This window comes from Nicotiana tabacum, chromosome 3 (assembly GCF_000715075.1).
Source record: "Nicotiana tabacum cultivar K326 chromosome 3, ASM71507v2, whole genome shotgun sequence".
Taxonomy (NCBI): domain Eukaryota; kingdom Viridiplantae; phylum Streptophyta; class Magnoliopsida; order Solanales; family Solanaceae; genus Nicotiana; species Nicotiana tabacum.
The window spans coordinates 213,991,958-214,007,159 of NC_134082.1; the positions used below are offsets into that span (position 1 = coordinate 213,991,958).

Below are 15,202 nucleotides of genomic sequence, written 5' to 3' on the forward strand. Positions count from 1 at the left end.
GGAGACAGAATGAGGTGAACTCAAAATTATCTGGGTTAGGATTAAATTTTTTGCGAGTTTGACGAATACGTTATCCAAAATTATCTGATACTCGCGATACAAAAAACATCAACGTGGACGTTTTCAATCAACGTATGGTTGATTAGTGAATAGTGACTACTTTATCTATGTTCTAGTTTTTTCCCTAATTAAGAACCTCCGACTTCAAAAGTAGACATCAAATGTCGATATTGAGATATGATAGAGTCGAATTTTGTTACTCAACTATATTATATTGTTATGTCTTGCTAAAAGTAGGGAAATCAGTGCCGACCATCAATCAGTGGCGAAGCCACATGATCACAAGGTGGTTAACTCATCACCCTTCGCCGAAAATTTGTATTGTGTATAGATAAAATATTACGTTTTAGATCACTTCTTTCAAATTTGAATACTCTTAGAAAAATTTCTAGTTTCGCCATTGTCATCAATAACTACTATCACATATTTAGGCCGAGTCACTACCGATATTTTTTTGTCGGTTTTTGGGAGTTTAGAAAGGGGGATTCATGTATTCCTTATCCATCCAATCCTTTGCAGATCCAGTAAAAATGGGTAGAAATTGATGTAGGATTTGGAAAAGAATAATTTGGAGAACACGCATACGTATCAGGAATAGGAAAAGGGTCCATATTAGGAGGGGAAGTTGAAGGCTAGACTATAAAGAAGATTTAGGCGGCGAAAAAAAATCCATTTCCGCCGAACTCTTTTAAGACTAATTAGAGGGTGAGGGAGAGAGCTAAGCATTTGAAGAACATGGCCAGAAAACAAGTGGGTCACGCGGAAAATGCCCCATTCCCCCATCTAAGTTGACCGTATAATATTTATTACTCTCTTTGATTAGTGAATTTATGTGAATAAACACGAATGTTATTTACAATAACATGTTATTTACAATAACATAAGAAGTTTAAGTCTAAATTGTTATTCCACAATAAATGATCAATTTGTCTTTTTATTTTGGTCCAAAATAAGTTTAATTTATATAATTAAAAAAAAATTAATTTGTTTTTCAAATTTACCCTTATGTACGTATTCCTAAAAAGTCTTTTACTCATCACATTAAATTATGGTGCAACATTTAACTAATGGTAGTTTAGTCACACTAACTATTTTTGTCTAAACTTTAGTATTTCCTTAATGGATGTGCCCAAGGCGAATTGGTCACTTATTGTGGACCGGATGGAGTAATTATTATTAACATAGATTTTTTTTTAACATTATATTAGTATTTATTTCCCTTTTTATTCATTTTCACCTCTTAGCATTATAAGGGCTAAAACGGAATTATCACTTTGATTTCAACGGTTAAGGGATAAAAGTAAGGCGAAATGGCTTCCTGGCCACTTAAACTTGTCGGGTTATTTAAAACCGATACACAAACTTTGGTTTTCCCATTTGAACACTCGAACTCGTTTTTTTCCGTAACTAATAAACACATTTGACCATTGACCATGCATATGTGGTGTTAGTCAGTCCTAATCAATAGCCCGCGTGAGGAACACGACGCACTGGTGCGTGAATACCCCCTTCCTAACGCCCAACATTACAAAATGGGTTATGTTTAATTGTGTTCTTATTCATTCCTTCTAAAATACCCCTTCTTCCATTTTTAGAATTAAGAGACAAAACTTCAGCTTCTTTCTCCCTGATATTATCCTCTTTTGCTTGATAATCCTCTAACTTAAGCTTCATCTCATTGCAAATATCATTTGACGCTTCTAGATCAATCTCCAATTGGGAGATCCTCTCTTGGTGAATCTCCTTTTCTTCCAGGACTTTCACACAAGTATTATTGCTTTCTTCCAATTTAACCTGCAAACCTTTAATTGTACCAACCATCATATCCACCATAGTTTTGAACTGTTCAGTAAGATGTCGACTGTGTCTAGCCGCCAATAGCAATTTCTCAGCGGTCTTTGCGGGCTCACTGCTAACTCAAAATAATCATTTCGCCTTGTTTTTTCGTGAGTTGTTGCTAACTAAGCACCAGTAACTCAAAATAATCATTTCGCCTTGTTCAATTCTGGGTCGGAGATGGCATTCGCCTTGTTCATTTCGTTGCAACTCTCCGGCGGCTCCAGTTGGTCGGAGATGGCATTCCAGTGGTCCAAATCGCCCAAGAGCAATGCCAATAGATTCCTGCTGCTGAGGAGGTCACGCCAATTGGCCATTACAACAAATTAATTGTCACAACTTTAAATAAAACAAATTTTGCGACAGTGTTGATCGGAAAATTTCTCCGACAATCTACCTAGCTAGAAAAAAATAGAGAGAGGAGAAGACGAAGAAGAACCTAGGAAGAGAGTGCTGATATGGAAGTAGAAGAAAGAGTTGCAGGTGTGGGGGAGGGGGCGAGATGGGAAAGAACGGTGAAGGGGAAGAGGAAGCTGGAAAGGTTTAAGTGTTTTCTTTTTTATTTTATTTATTTTTATTTTTAAAATATAAATATAGGTGACAATTTTTATTTAAAAATTACACATGTCATTAGTTGGGTGGGGTCTTAGTTTTGGATTGGTCAATTGCTGACTGGATGGATACGTCTGTGTATGTGTAATACACGCGCATAGGCTCAAGGGTCAAATGTGTTTATTAATTACGGAAAAAATGAGTTCGAGTGTTCAAATTGGAAAATCCAAAGTTTATGTATCGGCTTTAAAAAACTCGATAAGCTTAAGTGGTTAGGAAGTCATTTCGCCTAAAAGTAATATTAGTCAAATTAGAAAGAAAGTAAAAAATAATAATCATGATTAATGCAAAAATCGCATATCATACGATGAGACTGTTCAATACCTAGAAGGCTAGAAGTCTAAAATACAAAGTGACCTTGTGGTCAACCATGCTACGTGTCAAATTTTTTTAAAAAGAAAATTATTCAATTTTATTCATGTACTGTCTGAAACTATTCAATTTTGTTTCCCATTATACTTTTGGTTAATATCCTTATCGTTATCAAGTTGTCTTGTATTATTCTTTTGCTATTAATAAAGCAATAGCATAAAGTGGGTGAACTTACATGTTTAAAATACTTCTTAAAAGGTTACCATCAGACTAGAGCTCAAATTAAAACTAAGGGCTTATTGGCACGAGAGATAAAAAGATAATTAATCATGAGATTAAATTTGAGATGAGTTTATTTCATATTTGGTTGGGATAAAATTATGATATACTAATTTTGAGATTAGTTATTCCGGAATTTTAGTATTTTTTAATCTCTATGATAGGGGATAACTAATCCTAAGATAACTAATTTTTAAATAGTTAATCATGAAATAACTTGTTTCCTAACGAAAGGGTACAACAACAACAATCCAGTATAATTCCACAAGTGAGGTCTGGGGAGAGTAATATGTACGCAGACCTTACCCCTACCCCGAAGGATAGAGATGCTGTTTCCAGGAGACCCTCGGCTCAAAAAAGTAACAGGAGCCGATATATTGAAAGGGTAGAAGTAACAAAATAATATTAGATAAAGAAATCAATAATAAAATGAACCGTCCGTCCAATTTAAGGAGGCTAAATTTAGACCTTTTCCTTAAAAGAAAAGCGTCCCAAATGGTGGGCGGGAGTCACCTCACCCGCCTTGGAAAAAAGAGAAGGAGGCGCTTAATTCTGCAATAGGTAATGTCAAGTGTCAAATAGTGGTGCGGCGTGTTGTTTCATAATCCCAATTCCAAATTGGTGCCTTTTCCGCTCCTTAAAGCGCCACTTTACTCTCACTCTCTCTCTCTCTCTCTCTCTCTAAATATCATATATCATCAGCCTTTGCCTAGGTTCCAGGGACATTGGAGACTTATTCTATTTTTAACCCTTTCTTCATTCTGTTCTTATCTTCCGACAGTTCAAATTCTTCTCCTTCTGCTTATTAATCAAACAAATTCTTCTTCTGAGACCATCTTCATAGACATGGATGACGAGTATGCCAAGCTTATTCGGAGGATGAATCCTCCCAGGTACTTCTCTCTCTCTTCCTCGTTCTCCATTTTTTCCTTTGACTCAGTGTCCGACTCAGATCATCTATTCACTTACCAGCCCAGCACAGCCGCTATTTTTCGTAAAAATTGATTATTATCTGAGCTTTTCTTCTGTTGTTACGAGTGACTTGTTTTGATTATTTTCCTTGGTCTTCTTCTTGTCAACTTTTCCCTTCCCCTGTCCAAGAATTGCTTTTCCACTGGAGAACTGATCGAGTGGTTTATTTAATTAGGGTTTATGAAGGAAAATTCCTTTTTTTTTTCTCTCCTTAACCTTTGTTTTTCTTGTTACAGAGTGGTAATTGACAACGACTCTTGCGAGGATGCTACCATTATCCAGGCATGTCCTACACCCCTCCCCTCCCCCACCCCCAAAAAAAAGCCATCTTTTCTGTTTCTCTCTGTTAGTCTAGGCATCCAATCAACTAGTAAAAGATTTCACTTTCTGTGCTTAAAATATTTATGTTATGCTCAAATTTGGGCAGGTTGACAGTGTCAACAAGCATGGGATTCTTCTTCAAGTTGTACAGGTTCTGACAGATCTGAACCTTGTTATCACTAAAGCATACATTTCCTCTGATGGGGGATGGTTTATGGATGGTAAGCTGTGCTTTTTTACTTGAAGATTAAGGAATTCCTTTATGAAATTGACTTGCCACTAACTATTCTCTATATATTATTTCTTCAGTTTTTAATGTGACTGATCAAGATGGAAATAAAGTTAGAGATGAAGAAATCATCAACTATATTCAAAAGGTATTAATGGCCTCTTATTCCTTGGACAATCTTCATTGCAGTATAGTCCTATGGTTTATCAGCAAAGCAAGCTTGATCATTTAGGTCATTTGTTTGATGGCTTAGTTATATAGTGAAATGCATTGATTGTTATGTGGAGAATAAATAACATGGGATTGTTAGGCATAGAATAAATTATGCATGAACTATTACACGGTGAATAAAGTATATGGGGATTGTTATTTCTGGATATATCAATTATAAGGGTATTTTTGTTTTCTACGTTCGTATCCACGCATTGGTAATACATGTATTACTTATTCCACCTTCTATTCCATATAAAATAATACATACATTCCCATAAACCCTGTACCCGTATTAGTTATACAACGTTTGGTTACCGATGTTAAACTCTGCATAAAAAAAAAAAATGTAATGCATGATTTTATAATTCAACCAAATGTTGTATAAATTTATATGAATTTTTATACCATGATTGTTTTTGTTTATACCTGTAAGCAAACGTGCCCTTAAGTTTGTCTTTTGCCCCAAAAAGATTAAAAATAAGTCGGCTGCTAGGCAACAAGAATCTTAAATGCAAATGATTAAGCTGATTTCTTTTGTTTCCTCACTTTACTCGAAGTTGGGCGTGCACCCTAAATTCTTTCAATTTTCTGTTACACAGACTCTTGAAAATGATGAAGTTCTGCTACCCTCTTTGAGAGGAACTGTTGGCTTGATGCCTTCTGAAGAGCACACTTCCATTGAACTAAGTGGGACTGATAGACCTGGTTTATTGTCTGAAGTGTGCGCAGTTCTTGCTGACCTTAGCTGTAACGTGGTGAATGCTGCAATCTGGACACATAATGCTAGGGCTGCAGCTGTGGTTCATGTAGTCGATAACAGTACAGGTTGTGCAATTGAAGACCCAAAACGTCTTGCTATAATCAAGAAGCTACTTCACAATGTTCTCAAGTGTAACAATGATTTGAAGACTGCAAAGATGACACTTTCACCTCCTGGATTTACGCATCGGGAGAGAAGATTACACCAGATAATGTTTGCTGATAGGGACTATGTAAAGGTTAGAAGAACAGAGCAGGGCAAAGTTGAGGATTTGAAGTCCAGGCCTTGTATAAATGTTTATGATTGTAGCGAAAAGGATTACACTGTGATCACTATGAGGTCAAGGGATCGACCTAAGCTGTTGTTTGATATTGTCTGCACTTTAACTGACATGCAGTATGTGGTCTTTCATGGAGTTGTTCACACTGGGAAGAAGGAAGCTTATCAGGTAATGTTAGTTTCTATGTGGACAGTAATTGATGGTCTTTCTAGCAGTATTGATTCAAAAAAAAGCATCTTTCAGTTGAAGTAGCAGATTAGTTTTGGTTTGTTATGTGTTAATGAGATGGCATTTTAGCTTTAAGTCAATTCTTATATGTCTGTTGCTTTGAAAATTTGTGTCCAATTTCAACCTTAATTTGGCCTACTGCAGGAATTCTACATTCGACATGTTGACGGGATTCCAATAAGCTCGGAGGCTGAGCGAGAACGTGTGAAACAGTGCCTTGAAGCAGCTATTGAGAGAAGAGCCTCTGAGGTAAAGCAACTGATTCCGAAACAAGAGGACTTTAAGTTTTTAAAGCTTTCTCTAGCACGAGCCCACTAATATGTGCTAGCTTTCTGCAGGGTCTGGAGCTAGAATTGTGTACAGAAGATCGGTTAGGACTACTATCGGATATCACTAGGATATTCAGGGAGAATAGTTTGTGCGTTAAAAGAGCTGAAATCTCAACAGAAGGTGGGAAGGCAAAGGATATCTTTTATGTCACGGATGTGACCGGGAATCCAGTTGACCAAAAAACAGTTGACTCAATTTGTGAGCAAGTTGGACAAAATATGCTGCATGTTAAGTGGAATCCTTGTCATTCAAAGCTACCTGAAGAAGGAACAATCAGTTACCTCTTTGGGAATCTCTTCAAAGTTAGAACCCTCCAAAATCTGAATCTGATGAAATACTACACTTGACTTAAGTGGCTGCCTGTAGAAGAATGGAAAACTTTGTAGATATGTCAGAATGGAGATGTCAGATAACAAATAGGAAGTGTAAGTAGATATCCTACCCATTGGTGAAGACCTGTTAGTTTTATGTAAATAGTGACCATTAGACAGACCATGTAGATAGTGATATAGTACCAAGAATACTGATAAAAGAAACTCTGAAACATCAGCACTAGCAGATATAGCCAAGGGGTCTCTGTATATACATGGTTATTGTATAGGTGCATATATACATACTATATACTTTGTACAGTATTCACTCTGAGAAGAAAAGAGAACCAAACTGTAAAGTAGAATATGACAACTTGTACAGATACTTAATACTGTGGAGAAAACAAAATACGTGTAAGAGTGTGATATTTTGGCAACTGTGGGTTTAGACTTTTGATCAAATGAAAACTGCCTTGGCTAAAAGCCATTTGGTTTCCTCAGTCCTTTTCCTGACGTTTCTTTTTCCTGTAGTCTGCTGTGCTAATACAGTATTACTTTATCTATTCTTTTCTACAAGTGGCATTGTGATCCTAATAATTTTTCTCCAATGAATTCAACTAACGCTTGGGAGCTGTTATGGCTTATTGGCTTCCCCTGTTGTACTCGCGAGCATGATCTGCGTACAATCCAGTGGAATCCACAAGTGGGATCTGGGGAGTTTAGTGTGTATGCATAACTTAACCCTGCTCCGGAGGAGTAGAAAGGCTGTTTCCGAACTGTATAGCAACATGCAAAAGATTATATTGTAGTACTAATGACGTTATGGTTATTTAGCTATTTTACAGTTTCTGCGATATTAATTACCTTTGGTCTTTAAAAAGGAAAAACATTTCTTCAAAACATAAGGGTAAAGCGTTTAAGAACATAGAAAACAGACCGTGTAAAATGATGAAACGATCAGTAGGGGAGTTGGCAAGTGTAATAAGCCGGGCTCTCATCCACGGATCAAAGCAAAGCAGCCCAAGCCAAACATGGACTCCAGCGTTAGAGCAAACGTTGTACAGCCTCGGATGTCGGGAATCTCTCAGTCCGACACTCGTCGCCCGAGTCATCGATCCTTGCCTTGTCCACCACCATTCCCTTGCTCTTGGTTTCTTCAACTGGGCTTCTCAGCAACCTGGATTCTCCCACGACTCCTCCACTTACCATTCCATTCTCAAGTCTCTTTGCATTTCCCGTCAGTTCAATACCCTTGATAAGCTCTTTAAGCAGGTAAAAGCTCAGAAAATCCGCCTTCATCCTTCGCTTTATCGTTCTGTCATTGCTTCCCAGATCATTGGTAAGAAATCCCACTTAGCATTTTCCGTTTTCAGTGAGGTTCCTTCGTTGGCATCAGAGATTGGATCCCAAACTTGTAATTCACTTCTTGCTGCTCTGTCATCGGAAGGTAACTATAAATGTGCTTTCCAGGTGTTCGACGAAATGAATCGCAGAGGTGTTCGGTTGAACACACTTGGTTTTGGTGTGTTTCTGTGGAGATTCTGCGGATTTAATGGATTGGAAAAGAGTTTGAGTTTGTTAGATGAGGTCAGGAAGATTGACTTTTCTGGGATTAATGGATCCGTTGTTGCAGTTCTAGTCGTACAAGGGTTGTGCTCGCGGTCTAGGATAGCTGAAGCTGTTTCTGCTTTTGATGAATTGAGGATAAGGGAGTGTAAACCTGATTTTATTGCTTATAGCGTTGTTGCTGAAGCGTTGGGGAATATGCGAAACGTAGTTGACAAAGAGTTGGTTTTGAAGAAGAAGAGAAAACTAGGAGTGGCTCCGAGGAATAATGATTATAAAGAGTTCATCTTTGATTTGATTTCAGAGAGGCTGATTTCCGAAGCTAAAGAGTTGGGCAAAGTAATTGCATCTGGGAAATTTCCAATGGATGATGATCTGCTCAATGCTTTGCTAGGATCGGTATCAGCTAGTGATCCTGGACTCGCCATCTTCTTTTTAAACTTCATGCTGGGTAGAGAAACGGAGCCTAATCTTGTTACTGTGACGAGTTTAAGTGCAAACCTTTGTAAGCATGGAAAGATTGATGAATTGCTAGAAGTATTTCAAAAGTTGTCCGCTATAAACTATTTTACTGATACACAGAGTTATAATATTATGGTTTCATTTCTGTGCAAGGCTGGTAAAGTTAGAGAAGCTTACGAGGTTCTTCGTGACATGAGAAGGAAAGGTGCAGTTCCTGATATACAATCTTATAATCTCCTGCTAGAAGCTTGCTGTCGAGAAGATCTACTGCGACCAGCTAAACGGTTGTGGGATGAGATGTTCACAAATGGGTGCCCTGGTAATTTAGAGACTTACAATATTCTTATTCAGAAGTGTTCAGAAGAAGGAGAAATTGAAGATGCTTGTAGGCTTTTCAATGACATGACAGAGAAAGGAGTAGTACCTGAGGCTATTACATATAATTCAGTCCTTAAAGGGCTTTGTCAAGCAAAAAATCTCAAAATGGCTCTTGAAATATTCAACAGATGTGCTATGCAGGATCCAACCATTGCACGATCCGTCTTGTGTACATTCATCCTCAGCCTCTGCAAGGAAGGTATGACTCTGCATCTTTTATAAAGATTTAACATACAGACACTGTCTTACATTATCAATGCATTTTAACATGTATACCAGGTAACTTGCATTACTTTTTCAGGTTAGTGATCCCACTTTTTATGGACGGTTACCATAGTTATTAGTGTATTGAAGTTAAACTCGTGTGATAATAGCAACCCTTATGATTATATATTAACTGCAAAAATAGTTCTAATACACATATATACCAAGAAAACAAGATATCTTTTCTAATTCAAGTGTTATCCTATAATTGCAGGTCATTTGCTTCCTGCAATGGAGTTACTTCGTGGCCAAAGCTCTGATATTGCATTTTTAGACTCTCATCTGATTTTTCTTAAATTTTTAGCCGATGCTGGAGAAATAAGTATGGCTGTTGAACATTTGAAGTGGATTCAAGGCAAATCTCCTTCGATGTATCAGGCACTGAGCAATGAAATATTGGCATCAATCTCATCTTCTTCAAAACCAGATCCAATTCTCAAGTTATTTCAAGTTATGCAAGAAAACCGTCTCAATTCTACTAATGACTTGGGGAAAGAAATGGCTTACAGATGACATACCACATGTTTGTACATTCAGAATGCTCTATACATGGGTCTTCACCAGCGGACACATCAATATACATATGAGAATACAGAACTGAGAACAATAATACATAGAGAATCTTTTTTTTTTTTTGGGGGGGGGGGGGGGGTAATACATAACCAGGTCAAGTTAAAAGGCTTTTCCTTTCTTATTTTTGCTCTCTTTTGCGAAACACAATAATTTTTGAATCACTCGTAAGTTAGCTAATTGCTTTCCTATCATGTATGAGGGGCATTTATGATTTGCTCAACATCAATTCTAGTCCTCTAAAACCACTAACTAAAATGTTTTGACCATTTACGCTTTATTTGGTTCATTGTTATCTATCGTTTTATAATGTATTGTATTGTATCATATCGTATTGTATTGTATCGTTTTATGAATACAACGTTTAGATGGATTGTATGACTTGATGTTGTTAAATAACATTTTGCTGTTTGGTTTGACTGTATCGTACTGTACTGTAATTGATAAGTTTATTAAAATAGCCTTAATTATTTTAAATATTAAATTTATCAAGAATTACGCATAAAAATAATTTAAGAATATCCTTCTCTACTAAAATTAAAGATTAACTATCATTAGAAAAAAAGAACGATGATATATAAACGAACGAAAATCGTGTGGTGGCAGAATAAAGGAACGAAGATAAATAAGTAACACTTTGCAGATTTGAAAACAACCAATAGTATACAACTAATTAGAGATTAAAGTAATTAGAATTGAAGTTAAAATCAACGGAAAAGGGCCTAAAATGCCCCCTCTACAATATGAAATAGGACATCAAAGCCCTCCGTTAAAAGTTGGCCCCTTATCTGCCCTTGCCGTCTAAAAATGGGCTCAAAAATGTCCTTCTCCACTAACGGGAGACTAAAATCCACGTGGAATTACATTTGCCTATTTAAAAATTTCAATCCTAATTTAAAATGCCACATGGATTTAAAAATACCCCAACCCCTTATTATTTCCCTACTCCTACCCTGGGGCGCACCCCTAATCTTTACCTAACCCACTATTGATAAGTTAACCCCTCGTTCTTTTCACCATTTAACCATTTTACATTTCTCTTTCTACTAAATCCCCAAATTGAACGATGAGCTAGGGTTCTGGAGCAGTGTTCATCTCCGATCGAAGCTTGAAGATTTGGTGTTGAAGCTGTCGTTTTGTTGTCAATGTAAGTTTTTTACTGGTTTATTTGCATTTAAACCGTGGGGTAGAGCCGTAGAGGTTTGTAATTAGAAAAAGGGAATAGAGATGCATGTGACATTTCTTGGTATTGTGACCATCTCATTAGTTTATTCACATGTTTTGTGTCTTTATATGTTTGTTTATTATAGTATAAATCTGTTTGTGTGGGGTTGGTGGTCCCGAACTAAATGAATCTTTTTTAAGGGTTTTTAATTCAATCTCAGAATGAATATGTTTGTGTGGTTGGTGTTTTTAATTCTTTTTTATGGTTTAACTCTATTTTTGAACTGTTGCTTTCAATGCTGATGTGATCCCTTTGTGTTTGCCCTTTTCTTTTTGTTGCATGTGCTAATTGAAGATGATTGAAGAAGTTGATGTTTTATTCCATTATGGTGGCAATTGGGGCATTTCACCTGAACTAGTCTACAATAAAAGACTTCTGATCTTGTGAAAACTGTAGGGGCTCTTGGACGTTGTACGCACAATACTCCCAGATGCACATCACAGATTTTGTGTGAGATATATTGAAGCTAATTGGATGAAGAAGTGGAGGAGTGGTGAAATGAAGAAACTATTATGGTGGTGTGCCTGGAGTACTTATAAGGAAGAGTTCAAAGACCAACTAAAGAAGCTAGGGGAATTGGATGAAGAAGCAACAAAAGATATACTCAAATATCCACCACATGCATAGTGTAGGGCCTATTTTGATACAAAGTGTAAGAATGAAATGGTTGATAACAATTTTACTGAATCATTTAATAGTTGGATCCTTGAAGCTAGGCACAAACCAATTATTAAAATGTTGGAGGATATAAGGGTGAAAGTCATGAACATGTTGGCAGACAATGAGAAAAAGGTTATGAGTTGGACTTCTGATATAAGTCCAATTGCTATGAAGTTGTACAATGACTACAGGATTATTGCTAATGTGTGCAAAGTTGTATTCAATGAGGACCATGGATATGAGATATCAGAAGGAGATGATATGCATACTGTGGATTTGAAGACAAAAAGATGCACATGCAGACTGTGGGACTTGAGTGGCATACCTTGCCCTCATGCAATCAAGGCAATGAATCACAATAAAGATGACTCTTTAACTGGTGTTAATTGGTGGCATAATATGCTGACATATAAGCATAAGCTACAACTTGTTAGGGGTCTTAAATTCTGGAAAGTTTTGCTCAAGCTAAGGAGCCCCCAGAGATTGTCAAAACAGTTGGTCGACCTAAGGTGAAAAGAAATAGAGAACCTGATGAGGCAAGCAATAGAAAAGATTTGTGGAGTTTATCAAGAAAAAGAAGAGTCATGGAGTGCAACAACTGTGGTGAAATTAACCACAATTGTAGGGGTTGTCCAAAGGTAATATAGATTCATTTCTTCTTAAAGTTTTACTTATTACAATTAAGTAACTAATTTCCTGTTTTGCAGGATAAGGTTCCTGGAGAAATCTCCAAAACCAAAAAGAGAAAGGTTTCAAACAAAAGCATATCATCACAGTGTTCAGTTCTTGAAGATGAAGTGCTTCAAGATGAAGTATATGAAGATGAAGTGTTTGGAGATGATACATTTGAAGATGAAATACTTGAAGAAGAAGTTGTTGATGCTGGAACACAACAGACAATACAATCAATGATCAACAATGAAGATGCAACACAACAATCCACTTGTTATGGGACACAACAGTCCACTGCATATGGTCCTTCCATTGGTGATGAAGAAGATCCACCATTAAGGCCAAAGATTCTTTCTGAGAAACTAACAAAGTTGAAGGTGAGGAAGTCTCAAAGGTTGCCACCAACTGAAAATAGGAGGATTCCTTTCATGGGTGATGATAATGGAGTTTGCACACCAACAAACTTGCCATATTCCCCAACCAAGACAACCTGGAAGGGGAAGGCAACAATCACTTCTAACCAGCTTGAACAACAAAGGAGAAAGAATATTAAGATGATGGGAAGAAAAGGAAAGAACCCATGTGAAGACTAAATCTGCAGATTTCTAAATTGTTTTGAATGTGATGGCATTAGATATAGGTGGTTCTAAACTTATGTTTTGTTGATAGACAACTTTTTTTGCTACCAACCACAATTATGGTTCTTGTGGTTGGTTAACCACCTACTTGTTAATGACATTTATGTTGATGTTTGTTGAATGACTAGTTAACTCTGTTGATTTGTATTATCCCTTGAATGACTAGTTGATGACTATTTATGCTTGGTTTATCGCCTCTTTCTTCTGTAAATCTTGTTTGAATCTGGTCCAACAGGTATATGTGAGGGCATTTTAGACCCTTTTCGGATTGTACAGGGTCATATACGAGTCAGTTATAGTAGTCAATTCTCAAACACTTCACACCATATCAGTTTACTCACACACCTATTTGAGACCAACAAACTAATTATCACAGCAAGTAACTCAATCATAGACATAAACATTCAAATGAATGGGAATGACTTCATTGAATCCTTGCACAAAAACATAAAATTCCATTACATAATAAAACACAACAATTAAGCCACAATAACACTAACATTATATATCATTTCCCCCTAATCCAAAGAACATAACAAAATATCCCAATATCATATAAAAGAAAATTCACATCTTCTTCCGAAATTTAGCATCACGCACAGCTGAGTACTCTAAATCAACCACTTTCTTCATTAGAACATTTCTTTCCAATTCCAAGGATTCTATTCCTCCATGATCAACGAGCATCATAACATTCTCAAGATCGACAACTTTCCTTTGAAGTACATTTCTTTCACGGATTAGAGCTTCCTTTTCCTTCTTTAAACTGCATATGAGATTTGAAATTCTAGGAGGAAGCTCCTCATCTTACCATTCCCAATAGGAACATTTTTTATCCTAAAACCAAAAAAAAGAAAAAGAAATTACAGTCAAATCGAAATTATTAAAAGAACCCATCAACAAATTTACTTACCTCATGCTTAGGGCACTTGAAAAATCTTCTCCCAGCATTTAAAGGAGTCCACGCCATGAAATAATTAGCAGCAAGTCCACAACGACACCGTCTAATCGACCCATTTAAGCTACTCGAACTTTGCGACATTGTCTTAGAGAAATCTCCAAAACAAACTGATAAAGATGAAAAAGAATTAAACCTAAACTAGAACCCAACTCGAAATCGACAAGGTGACCCAATTAGTAGGAGAAATCAGACATCAATGAAGGTCAATTTTTTGAGGGAGAAGCTTTTGGGATGAAAATGGGAAATGAAATGGTCTGGTAATTGGAATTAACCTAACAGCTATATTAAGTAAAGATTGGGGGTGGGCCCGGGGTAGGGAAATAATAAGGGGTTGGAGTATTTTTAAATACATGCGGCATTTTAAATTAGGATTGAAAATTTTAAATAGGCAAATGTAATTCCACGTGGATTTTAGAGTCTCCTGTCAGTGGAGAATGATATTTTTGAGCCCATTTTTAGACGGCAAGGGCAGATAATGGGCCAACTTTAACGGAGGGCTTTGATGTCCTATTTCATATAATAGAGGGACATTTTAGGCCCTTTTCCGTAAAATCTAAGTAGAAGAAAAACAAAACAAAAAGAAGATAAAACCTATTCTTACTACCTTTGACATTGGAGTTGAGAATAGTAAGCAGCAAAAGGAAAAAAGGGCCGAAGACAAAGTAGGTTAAAGGTTGGAGATTTGGAGTTTAAAAAAAAGGTAAAGGGTAAAATATAACTCTAAAGTAATAAGTTAGGGCATAATTGGAAAGAAAAATACGAAACAATTCCACCGCACCAAATCGGTTGTTTAAAAAGAAATGAGATTTTTTATTGTTCTGGAACAATGAATTTAACAATAAAATATAACCAATTTTAACTAAACAATCAAAACAAACATTGTTTTGAGATAACAATACAATATGATACAATGAGTAACAACCATCCAAACAAGCTGTTATAAATCTTTCAAAATATCTATGGTAACGCTTTAATGTGTTATTTTTATGTTCTACCACTTTTAATCTTTTTGAAATACACTTTTGTTTGTTACAACACTATGGTGTGTTTGGCAACACAATAA

General features: G+C 36.4%; 2 protein-coding genes across 2 annotated transcripts; both read left to right on the forward strand.

The window, feature by feature from the left end:
- The first annotated feature begins 3,714 nt into the window (after positions 1 to 3,714).
- LOC107809891 (ACT domain-containing protein ACR6) lies at positions 3,715 to 7,180 on the forward strand. The gene is made up of 7 exons (XM_016634588.2): positions 3,715 to 3,992; positions 4,308 to 4,353; positions 4,499 to 4,613; positions 4,702 to 4,769; positions 5,434 to 6,042; positions 6,247 to 6,351; positions 6,441 to 7,180. Exons 1-7 carry the CDS (start codon positions 3,946 to 3,948, stop codon positions 6,777 to 6,779), a joined length of 1,329 nt encoding a protein of 442 aa, XP_016490074.1. The 5' UTR covers positions 3,715 to 3,945; the 3' UTR covers positions 6,780 to 7,180.
- A 376-nt stretch (positions 7,181 to 7,556) lies between these two features.
- LOC107809890 (pentatricopeptide repeat-containing protein At5g14080-like) lies at positions 7,557 to 10,049 on the forward strand. Its single transcript, XM_075250580.1, has 2 exons — positions 7,557 to 9,348; positions 9,628 to 10,049. Exons 1-2 carry the CDS (start codon positions 7,689 to 7,691, stop codon positions 9,924 to 9,926), a joined length of 1,959 nt encoding a protein of 652 aa, XP_075106681.1. The 5' UTR covers positions 7,557 to 7,688; the 3' UTR covers positions 9,927 to 10,049.
- Positions 10,050 to 15,202: the final 5,153 nt, after the last annotated feature.